The sequence below is a fragment of the Bufo bufo genome, chromosome 10, assembly GCF_905171765.1.
Source record: "Bufo bufo chromosome 10, aBufBuf1.1, whole genome shotgun sequence".
NCBI classification, from domain to species: domain Eukaryota; kingdom Metazoa; phylum Chordata; class Amphibia; order Anura; family Bufonidae; genus Bufo; species Bufo bufo.
This window is the reverse complement of record NC_053398.1, coordinates 31,936,588-31,961,967: the sequence shown is the minus strand read 5'-3', so window position 1 is coordinate 31,961,967 and position 25,380 is coordinate 31,936,588. Positions and strand designations below refer to the sequence as shown.

The 25,380-nt window shown below is 40.7% G+C and overlaps 1 protein-coding gene across 1 annotated transcript in view; it reads left to right on the top strand.

Annotated features, from left to right (window-relative positions):
- LUZP2 (leucine zipper protein 2) overlaps nucleotides 1-25,380 on the top strand; it is a 605,558-nt gene that overhangs the window by 444,215 nt on the left and 135,963 nt on the right. Inside the window, exons 6-7 of the mRNA XM_040408869.1 lie at nucleotides 3,203-3,265; nucleotides 5,684-5,746. Of these exons, the coding sequence (XP_040264803.1) occupies nucleotides 3,203-3,265; nucleotides 5,684-5,746 (126 nt within the window). The remainder of the gene's footprint in view (nucleotides 1-3,202; nucleotides 3,266-5,683; nucleotides 5,747-25,380) is intronic.

Here is a 25,380-nt window from a genome sequence, read left to right as displayed (position 1 = left end):
TAAATAAGAAATAAAGCATATCAGTATATGTCATTTTATTGACTTTAAAACATTATCTAAATGAAGGGCCATCCAATATATTATATGCTATACAATGCATTCAAAAAGTTGTCAGGCTCTTTCACTTTTTTAACAATTTGTTATGTTTTTATGCCTTTTATAAAAAAAAAAATAAAAAAAAAAATCCCATCATTCTGCACTCAACACCCCATAATGACAAACTACAAACAGAATATTTAAAATCTTTGCTAATTTATTGAACAGGAACTAAAATCTTGTATTGACATAAGTATTTAGACTCTTTTTTCAGGACTTAGTTGAAGCCCCTTTGGCAGTGATTACAGCATCATCTCTTCTTGGGCATGGTTTGCACCTGAATTTGGGGAATTTCGGCCATTCTTCTCTGCAGATTCTCTGAAGCTCTGTCAGGTTGGATGGGGACTATTGGTGGACAGCCATTTCAGGTCTCTCCAGAGACAGAGATGGGTTTAAGTCAGGGCTCCAGACTGTCCCCTCAGAGTTATCCCTAAGACATTCTTTTGTTGTCTTGGCTTTGTACTTAGGGTCATGGTCTTATTGGAAGAATAACTTTTATCCCAATCTGAAGTCTAGAGCTCTCTGGATCAGATTTTCATTAATTTCTTCGTTCAATGCAGCTTTTTCTCAACCATGATCAGTCTGCCTGTCTCAGCTGCTGAAAAACACCCCACAGCATGATGCTGCCGCCACAATACTTCACTCTAGAGATGTTATTGGGCAGGAGAAGAGCAGGGACTGGTTTCAATACATGATGCTTAGAATTTTAGGCCAAAATATTCAATTTATCTTTTATAAAAGCACAGAATCTTGTTTTTTATGGTTAAAGAGTACATTAGGTGTTTTTTTTTTTAACTCCATGTGGGCTTTTATGTGTCCTTTACTGGAAAGAGGCTTCTTTCTAGCCACTGTGCTATAAAACCCAGAATAGTGGTGTGCTGCAGTGATAGCTGACCTTCTAAAAGTTTCCCCCATCTGCACATTTGTGTCTTGGTCACCTTACCTACCAAGGTCATTTTTCCAATTACTTAGTTTGCTATGGTGGTCAGTAGTGATGAGCGGCATAGGCAATATTCAAATTCACGATATTTTGCAAATGTTTGGAAAAGATATTCGCAAATTCGAGAATTCATCTCCAGTCATTATTTACTTGATTGTGAAAATTGGCAATGTAATATATTTGTGATAAAAATTAGCGATTAGAATATTTGCTATCAACACTAAAGGGCAGGCAACTTTCCTATTGGTTGCTAGGGATGTTGCTAAATGCCGATATTCACGATAAATTTGCGAAAAATTCACAATTAGTATATTCACGTCAACACTATTCGCAAATACGAATATATAGCACTATATTCTAAATATTTGCGATTTCCTAAAGTGGCGATATTTGCGATTAAAATTTGCAATTCGAATATTCGCACTCAACACTAGTGGTCAGCAATAGGAAGAGTCCAGTTTGTTCCAAATTTCTTCCATTTAAGAATTATGAAAGCCACTATACTCTTGGAAACCTTCAATGCTGCAAAAAAGTTTTTTATGCCTCCACACAATCATGCCTCTGAGCTCTACAGGGAAATCTTTCCACCTCATGGTTTGGTTTTTGCTCTGAAATGCATTGTTAGCTAAGATACCTTTGACAGGGGTGTGTCTTTGTAAATCATTTTCAATCAACTGAATTTACCACAGATGGACTCCAATCAAGGTGTATAAACATCTCAAAGATGACCAACAGAAATATATAAAAAAACTAGAACTAAATGTCAAGTGTCATAGAAAATTGGTCTGCATACTTGTGTCCATTTGCAGCCTTAGCTTTTTTCTTTTTAATAAATTTGCATTTTTTTAAATTTCCATTTATTAATTCTGCTTGCATATGATCCCTACCTAGCTTTACTTTATCCTTTACAAAACCGAATTCTATATCAAAAACAAAATCTTACATGGGATTTATAGAGGGACAATGTAGTAGTTAGACCACATGTATTTGTATCTCTTCTTATGCATCTGAAATTTGTAATTACTGTTGTATCTGCTGCTTGGCATTGATTGTTGTTTTGGCTTATTTTACTAGTAGCTATGTATAACAAAACAATATTGTGGTACCATGTTAGCCAATACCATTTATGTCATGTTAAATACTTTTGTGTCATAAAGGACAAAAGAATTATAAGAGGAATTCTTTATTGGCTCAACAAAAACTATGAGGGACACTTACCATCTCCCTATATCTGTTATTTGATATTTAAAAAGTTACAAAACCCTGTTTAGCGAGTCTTTAAATATCACAGCGATTAAATCTAGTTACAACTGACATTTTTACTCTGTCCTCAAAAGTTTCCAAAAGGCGAGGGCATTGCTTGGAGGGGGCCATCGGCCTGGCCCATTAATCATCATTCAGCCCAGGTGTCAAAAATGGCTTAAAACTACACCATATAAAAGCCTGACCCAGTCATATATTAAATGCCTCCTCAAGCGGAGAAGGGTACAGATGTAGCAGGGTAACACACAAACTCTTAACTCAACTTTCTTAACTCATCGTGTTATCTTGAAACAAAAGCCATTGAAAAGCAATTGAAGGAGTTTCCTTAACGCATTTAGTTTAGATAACACGTCTAATAAAGCATGTGTGTTAACTCTACTACATCCATCCGTACATTAAGACCAGCATAGTGCACACTATTCAGGGCTTATATTTTGAAGCTTTTGGAGCACAAAGCTTTAGGCAAGTTTACAAATGACTATTGAAAGAAGGGCACAATACTTAGGTACTGTTACACTAAGACTAATCTTTAAGATAAGGTAACGCAATGCAAATGAGGTTTTGTCACATATAAAAGGGTAACTATAAACGTCTTTACAATAACTATCTCACTTGACACATTACTTTGCATTGATCAAAAGCTTTATGCACAGTCTACCCATTCAAACTCCACCCCTGAGGAGCAGTTTAGCAAGAAGTATGTTCTGTGAGGTTAAAGTTTTAATGACATCTAATTGTAGAAACTGACTTTTATGTAAGTAAAGTTGAATCGGTTCAACTTTGCTTTTGTCGTTAATGCAGAATATTGAAAAAAAAAATATTGGATTTTGTTTTGTGGATGTTGAACAATAAATGTGTCTCATGTAATCTGATTACCATCTAAGTATTTTTTTTTATTTCTAGAACAAAAGTTTGAAAATCAAGCTGATGTCAGGAAGCAAGATTTGTGGTCTTCGCGCTGAGGAGGTGCGTACAATCAACTTCTCATATAGTGGCTGAAAGTAAATTGAATTCTCTAGAAATTTCACCTACATTTCAAGGAAAAGTGTGTTTAAAGGGAGTCTGTCACCACATTTGAGCCTATTAGACAGATCCAATAGCGTTAATAGTGCCACCCAGAAGTTTAAAACGGTACCTTTGTTGCATATACCGGAGTCTTGTTTGAGCCAAAAATGAACTTTGTAGGTTCTGTAAATGCGCCGTCTCAAGTGCCCAGGGCGGCGTCTCAATCTTCCGAGCCCAAGACCGGACCTCCCCAACGGCTCATAACCCCGCCCTCCTTGTGCCTCTGCCCGCCCGTTTACACTCCTCCTCTCTCCTGCGGCGCAGTGGAAAAGGAGAGAGGAGGAGCGTAAACGGGCGGGCAGAGGCACAAGGAGGGCGGGGTTATGAGCCGTTGGGGAGGTCCGGTCTTGGGCTCGGAAGATTGAGACGCCGCCCTGGGCACTTGAGACGGCGCATTTACAGAACCTACAAAGTTCATTTTTGGCTCAAACAAGACTCCGGTATATGCAACAAAGGTACCGTTTTAAACTTCTGGGTGGCACTATTAACGCTATTGGATCTGTCTAATAGGCTCAAATGTGGTGACAGACTCCCTTTAATAGATTTTATAACAATGCTAGTATTCTATGCTTCTTTGTAAGAAGAGATTATATATCACAATGCATTTAGAAAGAGCCATTTAACACTTTCATGACTGGGCCCAAAAAAGGCTTGAATGTCAAGGCAACTTTTTGTGATTTTGTGCATGAGGTGGTTTAGTGACCATAGCTTTCTATTTATTTGACTACCAAAATAATTTTTGCAATGTTTTTTACTTGACACTTAAGACTTTTTATTAGAATGTTTTTTTAAGAGTTTTTTTTTTTTTAGGTTTAATTTGGAAGAAAACTGCTAATTATTATTAAAAAGTATTATTTTTTATTATAGTTTTTTATTTCTTAAATATTAAAACAGACACAAAAACGAATTATTGCAATGGGTTCCCTATTTTTTGATGATCGTTTTCATATAAAACATGTATAGGTTTGAGAGAACGGGGCGACTTTGGTGATGGTCTCTGTTAGCGACTACATTTATTTTATTTTTTTTACTTATACTTTAATTTCTTTTTGACGTATAATATGTCCCCCAGGAGGTCATAAAAAAACTTCTGGAGGACATAAACTTTTTTTTTACCTTTTCCACTGTAACTGGGGCATCCACAGAAGCCCCAGTTACAGTGGAAAGCAGCCCCTGCAGCTCTGCTCCTGCCCCTGCTCAAGACACCCCCAGCGGTCACGTGACTGCTGGGACTAAAAGAAGAAGCGGCTCTGCCGCTTTCTTCTCCCTGCAACATGAGCTCGTTCAGCGCTCTACTGATGGCATAGGAGAAGGCATAAGCGGTAATAAACAGTTCTGACTTATATGGGAGATTTTTCTAATCATGTTTTGTGACCTGTGTATACGTAGGTCAGGAGGAGGTAGATATGCTATAATTTCAATTTTGAAAAGTGTATCCTGTGTTATTTATATACAGGTGATATATTTCATTGTACTTCTACATATGAAGATAATTAGAAAACTATTAAAAAGTAATCTGTATTGACCAGGAAGTGGCACTTTTTATTAGGCTTGGTTTTATTTGTTTTTTAATATAGATAGTGTTATGGAAATTAAAAATAACATAAAGCATTTTTTTAAAATGTATTTAGAACATGAAAATTTGCTTTAAACAATATGTAATTTTCTAATTACACATTCCCTTTAAGTGTGGTTCGGTACAGTGCTAGTAAGAGAAAAGGGGACATTAGTTTTGCAAAAGTCATGCCATGTCATTTTTATACTGTGACATTATTCTGAAAAAATGTATTTAAATTTTTTAATTCTTTACTTAAAGTGCCAGAAGTGATTGACTTACAGAGCCAATCAGAAACCATAGAACATGTTTAAGTTGGAAACACTTCATAAGTATACAATGTATAATATTATACATACAGTCCATAATGGAAATAAATTGGATACGGTACATATTGTACAAAATACATGAGTAGATCAGTTTAATAACAGTCAATACTGCTTTATTGAGTTATGAATTATGTATTAATATTTCTGTTTCCATTAAGACATCCTTGAATAGTTTTCCTTTTTTTTTTCCGTTTGATTATTCAATCCCATGTTTATGAATTTCTAATGCTTGAAATAATTATTGGCATAGCTATACTGTAGTATATGGGATTTCGAATAAAAGTAATTATTCTGACATAATTGTCTATGACTGTTTATCTGTAGGCCACATAAAAGTTTGACCTTTTTGATTTAATGAATATCAAGAATTATAAAATAAATAAAAAAAAGTTATTGTTGTAATTATGAATGCTGTTTTTCATTTATTTCTTTCAGTCTAAACGTATACAAGCCCAACTGAAAGAGCTTCGGTATGGAAAGAAAGATTTAGTTTCAAAGGTACATTCCTTATCTGAGTGTATTTCCTATTGTGGATAAGCAAAAATTGATCAGAGCCCTGATACAATTCAGGCTTTGAATACACTCCAAGTTAATGAGCAGGCAATGGGCCCCTATGCAAAGGGAGGGGGGAGTGTACTTAAAGTACACTCCCCCCTCCCTTTGCATAGGGGCCCATTGCCTATTTCCTATTGTGGCAAGTTTACTTTGAAGGTTTTTTATCTATTTATTATTCAATTTTGTTTATCCTGTTAAATTGCATTTTTGTACCAGTAAACCATAAGTTTGTATTGTAAAATAGAAATAATTATTTTGGAGTTAAAGAGGACCTTTCACTTGTATAAACTATGGGAACTGAGTATGCTGCCATATAGAGCGGCGCCCGGGGATCTCACTGCACTTACTATTATCCCCGAGTGCCGCTCCGTTCTCCCGTTATCCCCTCCGGTACCTTTGCTCCTTAAGTTATAATAGGCGGGTCTTCCCTTGTCCTGTGGGCGTCTCCTTCTCCTAGGCTTCAGTGCTGGCCAATCGCAGCGCACAGCTCACAGCCTGGGAGAAAAAAACCTCCCAGGCTGTGAGCTGTGTGCTGCGATTGGCCATCGCTGCAGCCTAGGAGAAGGAGACGCCCACAGGACAAGGGAAGACCCGCCTACTATAACTTAAGGAGCAAAGGTACCGGAGCCTATAACGGGAGAACGGAGCGGCACTCGGGGATAATAGTAAGTGCAGTGAGATCCCCGGGCTCCGCTCTATATGGCAGCATACTCAGTTAACATAGTTTATACAAGTGAAAGGTCCTCTTTAAATAAGGAATTTCTATTATAAGGAATTTTATTGAAGCTAAAAAGAGGCTAATACCCCCTGGACTTTGGCAACTAAGAGCAATCATGACTTTTTGCAGGTCAATCATGACACGGACTAACTACAAATTCCTGATTCCTTGTAATCACTAGACATCTTGTGAGATTGTTATGTTTGCAGTGCACTCTATATCACTTCATGTGTGTAAAGTAGGGAGGCAAACATGTAGCTTACCTAACCTTTTAACAAAAACTGCATTACTCAATAATAGTATGGTGTGTACATGAGGAATAACACTATTTGTGGCCATTATATCACTTGTATATGGCATTTTTTAGCTGTTTTTTACTGTACATGCTGAACATCCAGTTTGTAGTTTCTCCCAGACATGGTGGGTGCATAAAGAAAGTAGAAGATAATCTCCTTCCTATCCGTCTCACAGTCAATCAGATTGAAGCCCAGTATAACGTAGGACATTAAAAAGAAGTCCTGACCTGTACAGTTGGTAAATTTAGCACTTTTACTGAGATATCAATCTTCTATATGGCTTTGCAGTGTCTTTAGTGTCTTTCTTTGAGTTCCCTTTCACTCACGTTGTTGCTCACTCTCTTCCCCCTTAATAGACGTATATGTATATGTGTAATATTATCCCCCTATGACAGACCTCACCACAACACAACCACTGGGTGGCCACATATACACACCTTGTGACAGAGTATCAGGACATTTTTTTTTATTTTTAAAGCTGGTCATCTTAGGCATAAGCATCTTAGGTTATGTTGAGCCCAAAGCAAAGGTTAGGAAATACATATCTGCATATTCGAGAAAGCCTTGGTGCTATATGTAAGTACTGTTTGGTAGTGTTGGACGAGAATATTCGAATCGCGAATAATAATCGCGAATATCGTCACTTCGAGAATTCGCAAATATTTAGAATATAATAATATATATTCATAATTTTGAATATTCAAATTTTTTTTTCATAAGTAACCTCCCTTGTTGCTTGTGGGCCAATGAGAAGGCTGCAATATCTTTGTCTGAGCTTAGGAACATCCGTAGCAACCAATTGGAAAGTTGCCTACCCCTAACTATATAAGAACCTACCCAGCAGCCATTTTCTACAGTTTTTTAAAGTTCTGAGAGAGACAGCACTGTCATTGCTGTGCTCTGTGCTTTCCACACTACATTAGATAGATAGTTAAATAGCTTATATATATAATACAGATAGTTAGTGGGAGATAGTCAGTGTAGGTTATTGTAACGGATCACCTGGCACCCCAACTGAGTACCTCCATTGATGGATGCTCCTAGCGTTTCCTGAGGTTTCCAAGCACTCTGGCAGACACCACAATCACCGAACCGAAGAAGCATATAAATCCTCTCTAGCATATGAATGCTGTAGACAGTTGAATAGTAAACCATATGAATAGGTTTACGCTCCTAGCAGTCAAACTGGAACAGCATACCATAAATCCTCCCCCAAGAATGAGACGACACTTCACTTTGAGGGTTAAAACAGGAACTGACTTTATTTAGACATAGCACACCTACTTTAAAGCCCCCAACAGCCTCATTTACATACAATAGGGCACATAGATGACTATGGTACAAGGAAGGGTGGGGCCAGACAATAGCAAGGGCTGATGGGAGATGGAGGAGGGACAGAGCAGCTAGATTACTGGTCTCCCAGTGTCCCTGAGACAACACCTTGCTGGGGGAAACAATGGGACAGGAAAAAGGGGGAGGAGAAGAGGAACAGAAAAGCAATGCCTTTAACATAGTAAACATTACAGTTTACAATACATAGCAATACAATTTAACCGAACCCATAATAACATACATAATATTAAAGACAGCCTGAATGCAATCTGCTACACAGTCTTAAAGGGGCATTGTTCCTAAAAGTCATATGTCCACGGATGGCCATTAAAGGGCCAGTAGCAGCAATATAAAATACCACATGCCCAAATATTGCATTCAAACGTACAAATTTACCAGGGGCCATAGTCAGCAGGTAGGAGGCGGGTAGCCAGGCCTCTCCAATGCCCAGTGGCGAGGCGGGTTCCGCCACATTTATATCCTGATATAGCGTAGCTGACAAGTTCCAGTGCAGGGTGTTAGGTAGTGTGATAGGTTCTGCTGTCCATACATACATGCTACAAACATAGTGCTGTGATGTCACAACAATACTTAGTGCACCAATCAGTAATATGCAGTCAGACCTTCTAAAATATGAAGTTTCACATAGTGCGCCAAAATATTTGCATCATTAATTGCCGATTAGCGCAATCGCGAATATATTGGTGCACTCTAACTGTATATAAAGCCATTTTTAATGTTCTGCCATGCCAACCATTCTCTCCAGTCTCAGGAAACTTCTAGGAGCTTAGAAAAAGTAGCAAAAGTGACCCACGCCTGTATTTCGCACGCATTACGCAAATATCTCATGGACAGATGATTTTTTTTTTTTTTATTATTGTTGCAGGTTAAGACCATTGGGGTTGTCAGTATATAGGCCAAACAATACCTTTAAATATCTCTGCAGATAGAAATTTGTATTATCTATGTATTATGCATGTAGTTAACAAAGAGTTATCTCCCAGAGAGGAGAACCATCTCACTGGAGCCATTTCTTGGAAGTGGCTCCCTATGAGTCAAAATCTGACTTTCCAATAAGCCTTGGGATTTGACAAGTGAAAGACACCCGTCCTGTATGGAGACTTATTGGCAATGCTGCATGGGAAACAAATATACAAATAATTATTTCTCAAGGAAGAGAACCATCTCACCCGCGCCGTCTCTTGGAAGTGCCTCCCTATGATTCGAAATCAGACTTTCAAACAAGCCTTGGATTTTGACTCATAAGGAGCCACTTCCAAATGGTCACACTGGTGAGATAGTTCTGTTCCTTCAGAGATGCTTCTTTCCAAATTCCTTTCCTATGGAGTATTTTCAAAAAGTCTCCATAACATATACAGGACAGGTCTCTTTAAGGAGGTTCAGCACCCTGCCTTATTGCTATTGAGCACTGCAAATTCTTAGTACCTCAGTAGCATACTCTTTATATATCTCTATTTAGGAGCTATTTTTTCTTCCTGTCATTTCCCCTGCAAAGACATAGCTGACACAGAACTTCTAATCGGCTTACTCAAGGGGACAATATAAGAATTGGCAGCTATTCAACTGTATTAGCCATGCTCCTGACTCATAAGGGATATTACTAACTGATATGATATTCACTTAAAGGGCAACCGTATCTTTAAAAGCAAAAAATCATTTTAAAAGAATAATCTCTGTATCTTTACTTAACCTCCTCAGGACCGCCGTACGCAGGATTGCGTCTTTGCGGCGGTCCTGTTGTTCTGGGTGGACGCGCCGGTGCGTCCTCTCGCGAGACGCGAGATTTCGTGCATTGCCGGCCCGCGCATGCGCATCGCGGGCCGGCAAAAGTTAAAGAAGTATTTCGTCACCAGCCTGCCAGCCACGATCATTGGCTGGCAGGCTGGCGATTTTCAAAAAATCAAATCAGAAGCCAGATAACAGATCATATTAGTAAATATGATCTGTTATATGGCTTCTCTGCTTCTCTGCTGGTCCCTTTCGTCGGTTGGATCCAGCAGAGAAGCAGAGATCACTGTGAGTACCCACCAACACTACACCTTAGCCCCTGATCACCTTCCATCACCCCCATCATCCTAATTAACCCCTTGATCGCCCCCTGTCAATCACTTAGTGAAAGACAAAAAGTGATCAGTGTAAACTGTCACTTTTTTTTTCACTAGTATTGGCTGTTAGGTTTTAGGGATAGTTTAGGCCCCTTGGTTAGGTAGTTAGCGTCAGTTAGCGCCCAGCCCACCGCACCGCAGTCACTTTTATTCGCTGTTTAGCGTATCGCTAATCAGCATTTGTACTTTTATAGTATCTGTAAGTGATCAAAACTGATCACGGTCAGATCTATAATAGTATTAGTGTCACCTTAGTTCGCCCTCCACTCAAAACGCAGTGTTTGCCCGATCAGGCCTGATCGGTCGCCCACACGTGCGTTCACCCACGCCCGCCCCACCGCAGTGACAAAAAAAAATTTGTTTTTTGATCAATGCACATTCACTTTACACGCACTGCGGCGATAAAAAAATCTGTTTTGATATTTTTTATCAACCGCAGCGGCCTCCGGTACTTCGCTAGCCTCCCCTTTGTAAGACAGGCTTGCTTTTTTTCTTGGGTAGTCTCAGGGAATACCCCTAAATTTAGTAGTCCAAAATGTCAAACAGGGGGTATTCTTCTGAAGAGGCCTACAGGATTCTGACCCAGTCGGATGAGGAGTGGGAACCCTCATCTGACGAATCTAGCGGGTCAGAATATGAACCTGTGGAAAGCAGTGGCTCTCTGACCCAAAGTTCGGACGAGGAGGTGGAGGTCCCTGGCAGCACCAGGCGTACCCGGCCCCGTGTCGCTAGACCACAGGTTATGCAGGATCCGCTTCAAGAGCAGCAGAGTGGGGCTGTCGCTGCCGGATCACGTGGTGAGGCATACACCAGCAGCGCAGCCCTTCCTGGACCTAGTACCAGCACTGCCGTACAACATGGTGACGTGGCGAGCACCAGAAGGGCAGTTGAAGCTGGTACGGTGGCACGTGCACTAGTTACCCCGTCGCAGCCACCGCGCAGACAGGCCCGTAGAGCCCCTAGAATCCCTGAGGTGCTGGCAAACCCTGATTGGCAGTCACCAACTTCAGCCGCACCTGTAGTTCCCCCTTTCACCGCCCAGTCTGGAGTTCGGGTTGAGACGGCTCAAATCGGTTCGGCCCTGGGATTTTTTGAGCTGTTCTTGACTGCAGAGCTCTTGGACTTAGTCGTGGCAGAGACAAACCGGTATGCCACACAATTTATATCCGCCAACCCGGGAAGCTCTTATGCCCAGTCTTTCCGGTGGAAACCAGTCCAAGTTTCCGAACTTAAAATTTTTCTGGGCCTTCTCCTCAACATGGGTCTAACTAAAAAGCATGAATTGCGGTCATATTGGTCCACGAACCCGATTCATCACATGCCCATGTTCTCTGCTGCTATGTCCAGGACACGATTTGAGACCATCCTGCGTTTCCTGCACTTTAGCGACAACACCACCTCCCGTCCCAGAGGCCACCCAGCTTTTGACCGGCTCCACAAAATTCGGCCCCTCATAGACCATTTCAACCAGAAATTTGCAGATTTGTATACCCCCGAGCAAAACATCTGCGTAGACGAGTCCCTAATACATTTTACCGGACGCCTTGGCTTCAAACAATACATCCCAAGCAAGCGTGCCCGGTATGGGGTCAAATTGTATAAGCTCTGTGAAAGGGCCACAGGCTATACCCACAAATTTCGGATCTATGAGGGAAAAGATCAGACCCTGGAGCCGGTCGGTTGCCCTGACTACCTGGGGAGCAGTGGGAAGACAGTCTGGGACTTGGTGTCACCCTTATTCGGCAAGGGGTACCATCTTTATGTGGACAATTTTTACACAAGTGTGGCCCTCTTTAGGCATTTGTTTCTAGAACGGATTTGCGCCTGTGGCACCGCGCGAACTAGTCGCGTGGGCTTCCCCCAACGGCTTGTAACCACCCGTCTTGCAAGGGGGGAGAGGGCTGCCTTGTGTAACGAAGAACTGCTCGCGGTGAAATGGAGAGACAAGCGTGACGTTTACATGCTCTCCTCCATTCACGCAGACACGACAATCCAAATTGAAAGGGCAACCCGTGTCATTGAAAAGCCCCTCTCAGTCCACGACTATAATGCGCTCATGGGAGGGGTGGACTTCAATGACCAGATGTTGGCTCCCTATTTAGTTTCCCGCAGAACCAGACGCTGGTATAAGAAGGTGTCTGTATATTTAATTCAATTGGCTGCCTATAATAGTTTTGTTCTCTACAGTAAGGCTGGGAGAACAGGATCCTTCCTCAAATTCCAGGAAGAGATCATCGAGAACCTCATTTATCCGGGAGGTTCCGTGGCCCCATCCACCAGTGTAGTTAGCCGTCTACACGAGCGACATTTCCCCAGTGTCGTTGCTGGTACCTCAACCCAACCGCCACCCCGAAAAAAATGTCGTGTCTGTAGCAGGAGTGGAATAAGGCGTGACACCCGCTATTTCTGTCCTGACTGTCCGGACCACCCTGCCCTATGTTATGGTGAGTGTTTCCGGAAGTACCACACACAGGTACACCTAGCATAGGGATCACATCTCACCAGGACAGGCACACAGGGCTATTAGGGCCCTTTCTCTCACAGCTGCTGCAAACCTCTCCTTTCACCTGGGATAAAGTGCATAACGTACTTCGCCACATCTTTGGGCGCTTTGCGCTTTGCACATTGTCCCATGGGGAAGGAGAGGTTTGTTCTATAAAAGTAAAAAAAAAAAAACAAAAAAAAAATTACCGGTAAGTAAAAAAGTTAAAAAAGTTAAAAAAAAGTTAATATGTTCTGTTCTAAAGTTAATAAAGTTATTGCTTTGCGGCCTGGTTTTTTCTTTTTTGTTTTGTTTTTTTTACCTTCCAGGTGGACCAACCGATCGACCAGCTGCAGCACTGATGTGCATTCGGACAGAAGCATTGCGCTGCTGTCAGATTACACGCAAGTCGGTGTATGCGGCGCTGCAAGACGAGATTTCTCCTCTGCAGTAAAAGATACGTTTGCCGAGGCATATGAGCTGAGGAGGTGGCGGTGTTCATATACTTTGGCAAACACTTTGTATATATAAAAAAAAAAATCCCGGCAATGATTTATTCATCCACATCGATTGATGTGAATGGAGAAATCTGGTTTGCCAGGGCATACGAGCTGAAGTGGGTATGGATGTTGGGCGGAGCTCCTATGTCCTGGCAGACGCCTTTCCCCTCCTTTTTCTTTTTTTGGCAGAGATTTTTTCATCCACATTGATCGATGCGAATGAAGAAATCTGTGCCGTTCATTTTTTTCTTTCAGCCCAGAGGCTAAACGGAAAAAAAAAATCTCATTACCCGTATGCTCAATATAAGGAGAATAGCAGAAACTCCTAATGCTGGGCATACATGTAATAATTGCGGAGACCCTCAAATGCCAGGGCAGTACAAACACCCCACAAATAACACCATTTTGGAAAGAAGACACCCCAAGGTATTCGCTGAGGGGCATATTAAGTCCATGAAAGATTGAAATTTTTGTCCCAAGCTAGCGGAAAAGGAGACTTTGTGAGAACAAAATCAAAAAAATCAATTTCCGCTAACTTGTGGCAAAATTTTTTTTTTTTAATGAACTCACCATGCCCCTCATTGAATACCTTGGGGTGTCTTCTTTCCAAAATGGGGTCAAATGTGGGGTATTTATACTGCCCTGGCATTTTAGGGGCCCCAAAGCGTGAGAAGAAGTCTGGTATCCAAATGTCTAAAAATGCCCTCCTAAAAGGAATTTGGGCCCCTTTGCCCACCTAGGCTGCAAAAAAGTGTCACACATCTGGTATCTCTGTATTCAGGAGAAGTTGAGGAATGTGTTTGTCTTTTTACATATACCCATGCTGGGTGAGATAAATATCTTGGTCAAATGCCAACTTTGTATAAAAAAATGGGAAAAGTTGTCTTTTGCCAAGATATTTCTCTCACCCAGCATGGGTATATGTAAAATGACACCACAAAACACATTCCCCACCTTCTCCTGAGTACGGAGATACCAGATGTGTGACACTTTTTTGCAGCCTAGGTGGGCAAAGGGGCCCACATTCCAAAGAGCACCTTTCGGATTTCACAGGTCATTTACCTACTTACCACACATTAGGGCCCCTGGAAAATGCCAGGGCAGTATAACTACCCCACAAGTGACCCCATTTTGGAAAGAAGACACCCCAAGGTATTCCGTGAGGGGCATGGCAAGTTCCTAGAATTTTTTATTTTTTGTCACAAGTTAGTGGAAAATGATGATTTTTTTTTTTTTTTTTTTTCATACAAAGTCTCATATTACACTAACTTGTGACAAAAAATAAAAACTTCCATGAACTCACTATGCCCATCAGCGAATACCTTGGGGTCTCTTCTTTCCAAAATGGGGTCACTTGTGGGGTAGTTATACTGCCCTGGCATTCTAGGGGCCCAAATGTGTGGTAAGGAGTTTGAAATCAAATTCTGTAAAAATTGACCTGTGAAATCCGAAAGGTGCTCTTTGGAATATGGGCCCCTTTGCCCACCTAGGCTGCAAAAAAGTGTCACACATCTGGTATCTCCGTACTCAGGAGAAGGTGGGGAATGTGTTTTGGGGTGTCATTTTACATATACCCATGCTGGGTGAGAGAAATATCTTGGCAAAAGACAACTTTTCCCATTTTTTTATACAAAGTTGGCATTTGACCAAGATATTTATCTCACCCAGCATGGGTATATGTAAAAAGACACCCCAAAACACATTCCTCAACTTCTCCTGAGTACGGAGATACCAGATGTGTGACACTTTTTTGCAGCCTAGGTGGTCAAAGGGGCCCACATTCCAAAGAGCACCTTTCGGATTTCACAGGTCATTTTTTACTGAATTTGATTTCAAACTCCTTACCACACATTTGGGCCCCTAGAATGCCAGGGCAGTATAACTACCCCACAAGTGACCCCATTTTGGAAAGAAGAGACCCCAAGGTATTCGCTGATGGGCATAGTGAGTTCATGGAAGTTTTTATTTTTTGTCACAAGTTAGTGGAATATGAGACTTTGTATGAAAAAAAAAAAAAAAAAAAATCATCATTTTCCACTAACTTGTGACAAAAAATAAAAAATTCTAGGAACTCGCCATGCCCCTCACGGAATACCTTGGGGTGTCTTCTTTCCAAAATGGGGTCACTTGTGTGGTAGTTATACTGCCCTGGCATTCTAGGGGCCCAAATGTGTGGTAAGGAGTTTGAAATCAAATTCTGTAAAAAATGACCTGTGAAATCCGAAAGGTGCTCTTTGGAATATGGGCCCCTTTGCCCACCTAGGCTGCAAAAAAGTGTCACACATTTGGTATCTCCGTACTCAGGAGAAGGTGGGGAATGTGTTTTGGGGTGTCATTTTATATATACCCATGCTGGGTGAGAGAAATATCTTGGCAAAAGACAACTTTTCCCATTTTTTTATACAAAGTTGGCATTTGACCAAGATATTTATCTCACCCAGCATGGGTATATGTAAAAAGACACCCAAAAAAAAACATTCCTCAAATTCTCCTGAATACAGAGATACCAGATGTGTGACACTTCTTTGCAGCCTAGGTGGGCAAAGGGGCCCATATTCCAAAGAGCACCTTTCGGATTTCACAGGTCATTTTTTACTGAATTTGATTTCAAACTCCTTACTACACATTTGGGCCCCTAGAATGCCAGGGCAGTATAACTACCCCACAAGTGACCCCATTTTGGAAAGAAGAGACCCCAAGGTATTCGCTGATGGGCATAGTGAGTTCATGGAAGGTTTTATTTTTTGTCACAAGTTAGTGGAATATGAGACTTTGTATGAAAAAAAAAAAAAAATCATCATTTTCCACTAACTTGTGACAAAAAATAAAAAATTCTAGGAACTCGCCATGCCCCTCACGAAATACCTTGGGGTGTCTTCTTTCCAAAATGGGGTCACTTGTGGGGTAGTTATACTGCCCTGGCATTCTAGGGGCCCAAATGTGTGGTAAGGAGTTTGAAATCAAATTCTGTAAAAAATGACCTGTGAAATCCGAAAGGTGCTCTTTGGAATATGGGCCCCTTTGCCCACCTAGGCTGCAAAAAAGTGTCACACATCTGGTATCTCTGTATTCAGGAGAAGTTGAGGAATGTGTTTTGGGGTGTCTTTTTACATATACCCATGCTGGGTGAGATAAATATCTTGGTCAAATGCCAACTTTGTATAAAAAAATGGGAAAAGTTGTCTTTTGCCAAGATATTTCTCTCACCCAGCATGGGTATATATAAAATGACACCCCAAAACACATTCCCCACCTTCTCCTGAGTACGGAGATACCAGATGTGTGACACTTTTTTGCAGCCTAGGTGGGCAAAGGGGCCCATATTCCAAAGAGCACCTTTCGGATTTCACAGGTCATTTTTTACAGAATTTGATTTCAAACTCCTTACCACACATTTGGGCCCCTAGAATGCCAGGGCAGTATAACTACCCCACAAGTGACCCCATTTTGGAAAGAAGAGACCCCAAGGTATTTGCTGATGGGCATAGTGAGTTCATGGAAGTTTTTATTTTTTGTCACAAGTTAGTGGAATATGAGACTTTGTATGAAAAAAAAAAAAAAAAAAAAATCATCATTTTCCACTAACTTGTGACAAAAAATAAAAAATTCTAGGAACTCGCCATGCCCCTCACGGAATACCTTGGGGTGTCTTATTTCCAAAATGGGGTCACTTGTGGGGTAGTTATACTGCCCTGGCATTCTAGGGGCCCAAATGTGTGGTAAGGAGTTTGAAATCAAATTCTGTAAAAAATGACCTGTGAAATCCGAAAGGTGCTCTTTGGAATATGGGCCCCTTTGCCCACCTAGGCTGCAAAAAAGTGTCACACATCTGGTATCTCCGTACTCAGGAGAAGGTGGGGAATGTGTTTTGGGGTGTCATTTTATATATACCCATGCTGGGTGAGAGAAATATCTTGGCAAAAGACAACTTTTCCCATTTTTTTATACAAAGTTGGCATTTGACCAAGATATTTATCTCACCCAGCATGGGTATATGTAAAAAGACACCCCAAAACACATTCCTCAACTTCTCCTGAATACAGAGATACCAGATGTGTGACACTTTTTTGCAGCCTAGGTGGGCAAAGGGGCCCATATTCCAAAGAGCACCTTTCGGATTTCACAGGTCATTTTTTACTGAATTTGATTTCAAACTCCTTACTACACATTTGGGCCCCTAGAATGCCAGGGCAGTATAACTACCCCACAAGTGACCCCATTTTGGAAAGAAGAGACCCCAAGGTATTCGCTGATGGGCATAGTGAGTTCATGGAAGGTTTTATTTTTTGTCACAAGTTAGTGGAATATGAGACTTTGTATGAAAAAAAAAAAAAAAAAAATCATCATTTTCCACTAACTTGTGACAAAAAATAAAAAATTCTAGGAACTCGCCATGCCCCTCACGAAATACCTTGGGGTGTCTTCTTTCCAAAATGGGGTCATTTGTGGGGTAGTTATACTGCCCTGGCATTCTAGGGGCCCAAATGTGTGGTAAGGAGTTTGAAATCAAATTCTGTAAAAAATGACCTGTGAAATCCGAAAGGTGCTCTTTGGAATATGGGCCCCTTTGCCCACCTAGGCTGCAAAAAAGTGTCACACATCTGGTATCTCTGTATTCAGGAGAAGTTGAGGAATGTGTTTTGGGGTGTCTTTTTACATATACCCATGCTGGGTGAGATAAATATCTTGGTCAAATGCCAACTTTGTATAATAAAATGGGAAAAGTTGTCTTTTGCCAAGATATTTCTCTCACCCAGCATGGGTATATATAAAATGACACCCCAAAACACATTCCCCACCTTCTCCTGAGTACGGAGATACCAGATGTGTGACACTTTTTTGCAGCCTAGGTGGGCAAAGGGGCCCATATTCCAAAGAGCACCTTTCGGATTTCACAGGTCATTTTTTACAGAATTTGATTTCAAACTCCTTACCACACATTTGGGCCCCTAGAATGCCAGGGCAGTATAACTACCCCACAAGTGACCCCATTTTGGAAAGAAGAGACCCCAAGGTATTCGCTGATGGGCATAGTGAGTTCATAGAACTTTTTATTTTTTGTCACAAGTTAGTGGAATATGAGACTTTGTAAGAAAAAAAAAAAAAAAATCATCATTTTCCGCTAACTTGTGACAAAAAATAAAAAGTTCTATGAACTCACTATGCCCATCAGCGAATACCTTAGGGTTTGTACTTTCCGAAATGGGGTCATTTGTGGGGTGTTTGTACTGTCTGGGCATTGTAGAACCTCAGGAAACATGACAGGTGCTCAGAAAGTCAGAGCTGCTTCAAAAAGCGGAAATTCACATTTTTGTACCATAGTTTGTAAACGCTATAACTTTTACCCAAACCATTTTTTTTTTACCCAAACATTTTTTTTTTATCAAAGACATGTAGAACAATAAATTTAGAGCAAAATTTATATATGGATCTCGTTTTTTCTGCAAAATTTGACAACTGAAAGTGAAAAATGTCATTTTTTTGCAAAAAAATTGTTAAATTTCGATTAATAACAAAAAAAGTAAAAATGTCAGCAGCAATGAAATACCACCAAATGAAAGCTCTATTAGTGAGAAGAAAAGGAGGTAAAATTCATTTGGGTGGTAAGTTGCATGACCGAGCAATAAACGGTGAAAGTAGTGTAGGTCAGAAGTGTAAAAAGTGGCCTGGTCTTTCAGGGTGTTTAAGCACTGGGGGCTGAGGTGGTTAAAGGCTATGTACACCCTTAGTTTTTTTATTTTTTATTATTGCATTGTACTCATTTTGAGCTAAAAATCATTATTTGAATTGGTCTTTATAAAAAATTTGAGCCACTTCTTTAGTGCAGCCTTGAGTTTCTCTAGTAGCAGGATCAGAATTTTTACTCTGTTTTGTCAGGCAGTTCAGCTGATGGACTACCTTATAGACACTCATTATAGCTCAATTCTTATCTTACTGATACAAATGTGGCTTAAATAAATGTTTATGACCTTTTAGTAAATTAGAGAAATAGTTTATTAGAAGTGAAAGTAAAAAGTACTATCCACACAGCTAGAAAAACAGTTAACCCTTTGTGACAAAACGGTTCAATATTTGTAATAAAAACTAAATTTATTTTTTTTTTAACCCAAAAGGGGTAAAATAGTATCAGAAACAAATTGCCCCCAAGGTGTACATTGCCTTTAAAGGGAACCTCTCACCTTGAAAATACAGTACAATCTGTAGGCAGCATGTTAAAAAGCAGGAGTTGCTGAGCAGTAGTTTTATGGGAAAAGATTCAGTATAACTTGTATTTCATTCATTTGAATTCCTGTTTATTCGGGGCTTTGAAGTCAGGGAGGCGGTCCTATCAGTGACTGACAGCCTTCCCTCTATGACTGTGTATACAGAGATAGCTGCCAATCTCTGATAGGAACACCTACTTGACTTCAAAGCCCATATTGAGCAGTAATTTACATGAATAAAATACATATTACACTGAATATTTTCCCATAAAAATACATATCAATCCGTTCAGCTCTCTCTGCTCTATAACATGCTGGCTGTAGGTCAGATACCATGTTCACTGTGACACGTTCCCTAAAAAGAGAAGAGGACCTGTCACCACTCCTGACATGTCTATTTTAGTAAATTATTGTATTCTCCATGAAATGACCATGCTGAAGCATCTTTTGTTATGGCTTTACATCAGGGCTGGCTCCAGGTTCATGTGGGCCCTTGGACGATAAATCTTAGTGGGCCCCCTTGTGGCATTTTTTTTTACAGTGACATGTCCCTCTGTGGCTACAACACAGTATAATGACCACAAGTGCCCCCCTGAAAGCATAATGACCCCCCTACAGTATAATAACTCCTAGTAACTCCCAATATACTGTATGGGGGTCACTGAGAGTCATTATACCATATTGTGGTCATTGGGGATCATTATACTGAATGGGGGGCACTGGGGATCATTACACTGTGGGGGGCACTACTCATACTGTGTAAGGGGGAATCATACAATATAATGACCCTTCAATGGCCCCCTTATACATTATAATAACCCTGGCCCCCTCATAGTGTAATGACCCCTCCAGTGACCCCCTAACATAGCTAACATTGCTATAGCACAGTCCTTTCATTCACTTACTGGAGCTCATCTCCCTGCACTCTGGCGCAGCAGTGAAACACACGTCATAACATCACCGCTGGGCCGGGCCTGGAAGAGATAATGAGCACAGGGAGATGACTCCCCTGTGCTCCAGCAATGAGCGCTTACATCTGTATTAATGTAATCGCTCATAGCCGCCGACACCCCCCCTGAGAGTCTGCACCCAGGGTCTACCGCAGGGTCTTCCAGGCTCATTATTAGTATATGCCAGTTCAGGCCATTAAATGGCAGCACTAAACTGTGATATAGTGCTTTATATACATAATAATGGAGACATTTCCATTATTCTGTATAAGTTGCAATCTGATGATTGCAAGTTGTGGTTCACTTAGGGACCTAACAAAAAGTAATTTAAAAGAAGTTAAAAAAAAAAGTTTTGAAAATAAAAAAATCCTAAAAAGTAAACTCACACCACTTTCCCCAATATAAAAATAAACAAAAAAAAAGAAAATAACAATATGGGCATTATCGCATGCGAAAAAACACCCACACCAATTAAATATAAAGAAATGTTATCCTATATGGTGCGGCCTCATCTGGAATATGCAGTTCAGTTCTGGGCACCAGTCCATAGAAAGGACGCTCTGCAGCTGGAGAGAGTACAGGGGAGAGCGACTAAACTGATAAGGGTCATGGAGAGTCTTAGTTATGAAGAAAGATTAAAAGAATTGAATTTATTTAGCCTTGAGAAGAGACATCTAAGGGGGGACATGAATAACCTATACAAATATATAAATGGGCCATACAAAAAATACGGTGAAAAACTGTTCCATGTAAAATGCCCTCAAAAGACAAAGGGGCACTGCCTCCGACTGGAGAAGAAAAAGTGGACAGTTTTAAAAATGGTTTAGATGAATTCCTAAACAAATTCGTAAACAACAATATTGCTTATAAACACGTGCAGAAATCTGAGTCTCACTTACTTCTGGGATTCGCATCCCCACCTTTCCCTTGGGTGATTTTGATGGACTTATGTCTTTTTTCAACTGTATCAATCTTCCATATTTTTTTAATAAAAAGTGATCACGTCATACACACCCTAAAATGGTATTGTCAAAAAAGACAGATTGTTCCTCAAATGAGCCCCCACACATGTCCGTAGACATTACTTTAAAAAACTTATGGGGGTCACCGGGAAGCTGGGTTTCTGTTAGGTTTGCCACCTTTCCCAGCCAAAAATACTGGTTGCACAAATTAAAAAGGTTAGCGGGTGTATTTAAGTTTAATTTAGCCTCTATATTTTAAAAGATTCTGTTGGGATTCAAACTCACAGCCATCTACATTAAAGGCAAGAACCTTAACCACTGAACTATAGAGCTTCATGTTAACCTGCTGTAAACATATTATGGCTAAAAACCTCAGTGGGCCCCTGGGTTTGCCGGATGCTAACGTTGTGTCATTTCTCTATTATCAGTACTAAAAGTTAATGAAGAAATGTTCAACTGGGTGTTACGAACAAGGGGTGTCAATGCACAGTCTGATAACACCCAGTTTTTTCATTCATAAACTTTTTATAGGTATAAAAGTGTAATGGCACAACATAGAATCTTCACAATTGTTATCTCATGGGAAATGAAAGTACGCCAGATATTCTTTAACAGACCTACTATGATAAACTACTGTAGTTGCTGGATTCGGAGGTCTTAATGACCATCCATACAGTATAACCAGATATCATCATTAGTTACTACTTCCCAGTTTTCTTAATATGTTACAAAAAAGTTGGTAGATTGTAATTGAGAACAAAATTTCCAAGAGTATGTATCCAATTAGTTTCTGCTATTGACCTGCGTACATGTGCTTGATTACTTGTATATTTGATTTTCAGATATGCAACAATAAATTCCACTAGTATATATTGGACCAGCATTTAAAAAAACAACTGCCTCAAAACCTTCTTCTTTAATCAAAACAGGAGCAATGTCCAAAGAGGTTTTTCAACTCCTTCATGACAGCCGCCATACATGTATGGCAGTAGTCGTGACTTTAAAATGGTGCCTGCTCATAAGCGCAGCAGGTGCCACAACAACTGGGGCTAATGTCTACGATTAGTGATAGTGCCGATCGCAGACATTTAACGCCTCAGTACTATTAAAATCAAAAAATATTTATCCCACACAGCGAATGGCATAATGGAAAAAAAAAAAATATTTTTATTTTTGTGGAACTTCTTACAGGATTGTTGCTATAAGACATATTTACAAACTCTATGGGGCTTATATATGAACTATGGTACCCATTTTTTGCAACTTTTTGCTGTTTTTTGTGATATTTTGGTCAGTACATCAATTATACAAGAGTTCCACTTTCTAGACGAAAATTCCAGATTAGACTGGGAGTCACGGGGAGCCGGCAGCGCACTCTCGCCTCGCAGCGCCCCTGGCATTCCAAGCATATAGCGGAGCGAGGACGCAGGCGGCGTCCTCTTCTCCTTGGGGACCAGGGGGCGGGGAGGATCAGGCCGCACATGCCTCCTCTGTGTGGTCGGCGTCCTCCGTCCCCTAGACAACAAGCAGCAGGAGAGCTGAGCGCCGATAATGATGATCGGCGCTTGGCTATGTTGGGCTGTTTGGACCTCAGCTTTGTTTCTGACCTCGACCTTGTTACCTCCTTGGAATTGACGTGACCTCTCGGCTTTTGACTTCGGTTTGTTTTAACCTTGCTATTGTCTTTTCATTTGTGTACTTGCGTGACATCCTGGCTTCCCTAACCCTGCTACGTGTTACTTTAGCCCTCTTTAGGCCCCTGCACGTATCTAAGCTAGGGACCGCTGCCAAGTTGTACGCCATCAGTTAAGATGGGCCGTGCAAGTAGCTAGGGACAGAGGTGCGGGTGGAGATCAGGGCTGCACTCTTCCCAACTCTACGTGACACTGGGATTATGGAATGTTAATATGTGACTTTTCCAAATGTCTCAAAAATATTGCATCTCACACCAGGCAAACCCCTGGTCTACTTTACACCTAAAGGTGTAAACCACATGACACTCACAAGCCAGATTTAAAGGGGTCATCCCATGATTAATGTAAACACTAAAAATCATACATCATATACACCCTGTACAGAATTATTAGGCAAATGAGTATTTTGACCACATCATCCTCTTTATGCATGTTGTCTTACTCCAAGCTGTATAGGCTCGAAAGCCTACTACCAATTAAGCATATTAGGTGATGTGCATCTCTGTAATGAGAAGGGGTGTGGTCTAAAGACATCAACACCCTATATCAGGTGTGCATAATTATTAGGCAACTTCCTTTCCTTTGGCAAAATGGGTCAAAAGAAGGACTTGACAGGCTCAGAAAAGTCAAAAATAGTGAGATATCTTGCAGAGGGATGCAGCACTCTTAAAATTGCAAAGCTTCTGAAGCGTGATCATCGAACAATCAAGCGTTTCATTCAAAATAGTCAACAGGGTCGCAAGAAGCGTGTGGAAAAACCAAGGCGCAAAATAACTGCCCATGAACTGAGAAAAGTCAAGCGTGCAGCTGCCAAGATGCCACTTGCCACCAGTTTGGCCATATTTCAGAGCTGCAACATCACTGGAGTGCCCAAAAGCACAAGGTGTGCAATACTCAGAGACATGGCCAAGGTAAGAAAGGCTTAAAGACGACCACCACTAAACAAGACACACAAGCTGAAACGTCAAGACTGGGCCAAGAAATATCTCAAGACTGATTTTTCTAAGGTTTTATGGACTGATGAAATGAGAGTGAGTCTTGATGGGCCAGGTGGATGGGCCCGTGGCTGGATTGGTAAAGGGCAGAGAGCTCCAGTCCGACTCAGACGCCAGCAAGGTGGAGGTGGAGTACTGGTTTGGGCTGGTATCATCAAAGATGAGCTTGTGGGGCCTTTTCGGGTTGAGGATGGAGTCAAGCTCAACTCCCAGTCCTACTGCCAGTTTCTGGAAGACACCTTCTTCAAGCAGTGGTACAGGAAGAAGTCTGCATCCTTCAAGAAAAACATGATTTTCATGCAGGACAATGCTCCATCACAAGCGTCCAAGTACTCCACAGCGTGGCTGGCAAGAAAGGGTATAAAAGAAGAAAATCTAATGACATGGCCTTCTTGTTCACCTGATCTGAACCCCATTGAGAACCTGTGGTCCATCATCAAATGTGAGATTTACAAGGAGGGAAAACAGTACACCTCTCTGAACAGTGTCTGGGAGGCTGTTGTTGCTGCTGCACGCAATGTTGATGGTGAACAGATCAAAACACTGACAGAATCCATGGATGGCAGGCTTTTGAGTGTCCTTGCAAAGAAAGGTGGCTATATTGGTCACTGATTTGTTTTAGTTTTGTTTTTGAATGTCAGAAATGTATATTTGTGAATGTTGAGATGTTATATTGGTTTCACTGGTAAAAATAAATAATTGAAATGGGTATATATTTGTTTTTTGTTAAGTTGCCTAATAATTATGCACAGTTATAGTCACCTGCACACACAGATATCCCCCTAAAATAGCTAAAACTAAAAACAAACTAAAAACTACTTCCAAAAATATTCAGCTTTGATATTAATGAGTTTTTTGGGTTCATTGAGAACATGGTTGTTGTTCAATAATAAAATTAATCCTCAAAAATACAACTTGCCTAATAATTCTGCACTCCCTGTAGTACATGGCAATTTCTTTCTACCAAAGCTAGAACCAGCCCTGTACCTTACATGGATCCAGAGATCTCCCCATTCAGACAGATCAAAGGGAGTGTCTTTTCTGCTCTAGCTAAGAGGGCGTGTCCATGTTCTCCCTATCACAACTCAGGAGGCAGTTAAAGGATGGAACTGAGCATGTACGACCTTCTCAGTGAGCAGGTCAAAGAAATAAGATAAAGAACAAACATCAGGTGGCGCTATATGGATACATTTTATTGAATGATTCAGGAGCTATATAACATTTTTAATTACATGCAATTATAAAAGTATTCGGATCCAGGTGCTGGTTTAAAAATTGTAGAATATTCTTTGTGGGACAGCCCCTTTAAAACTGACCCA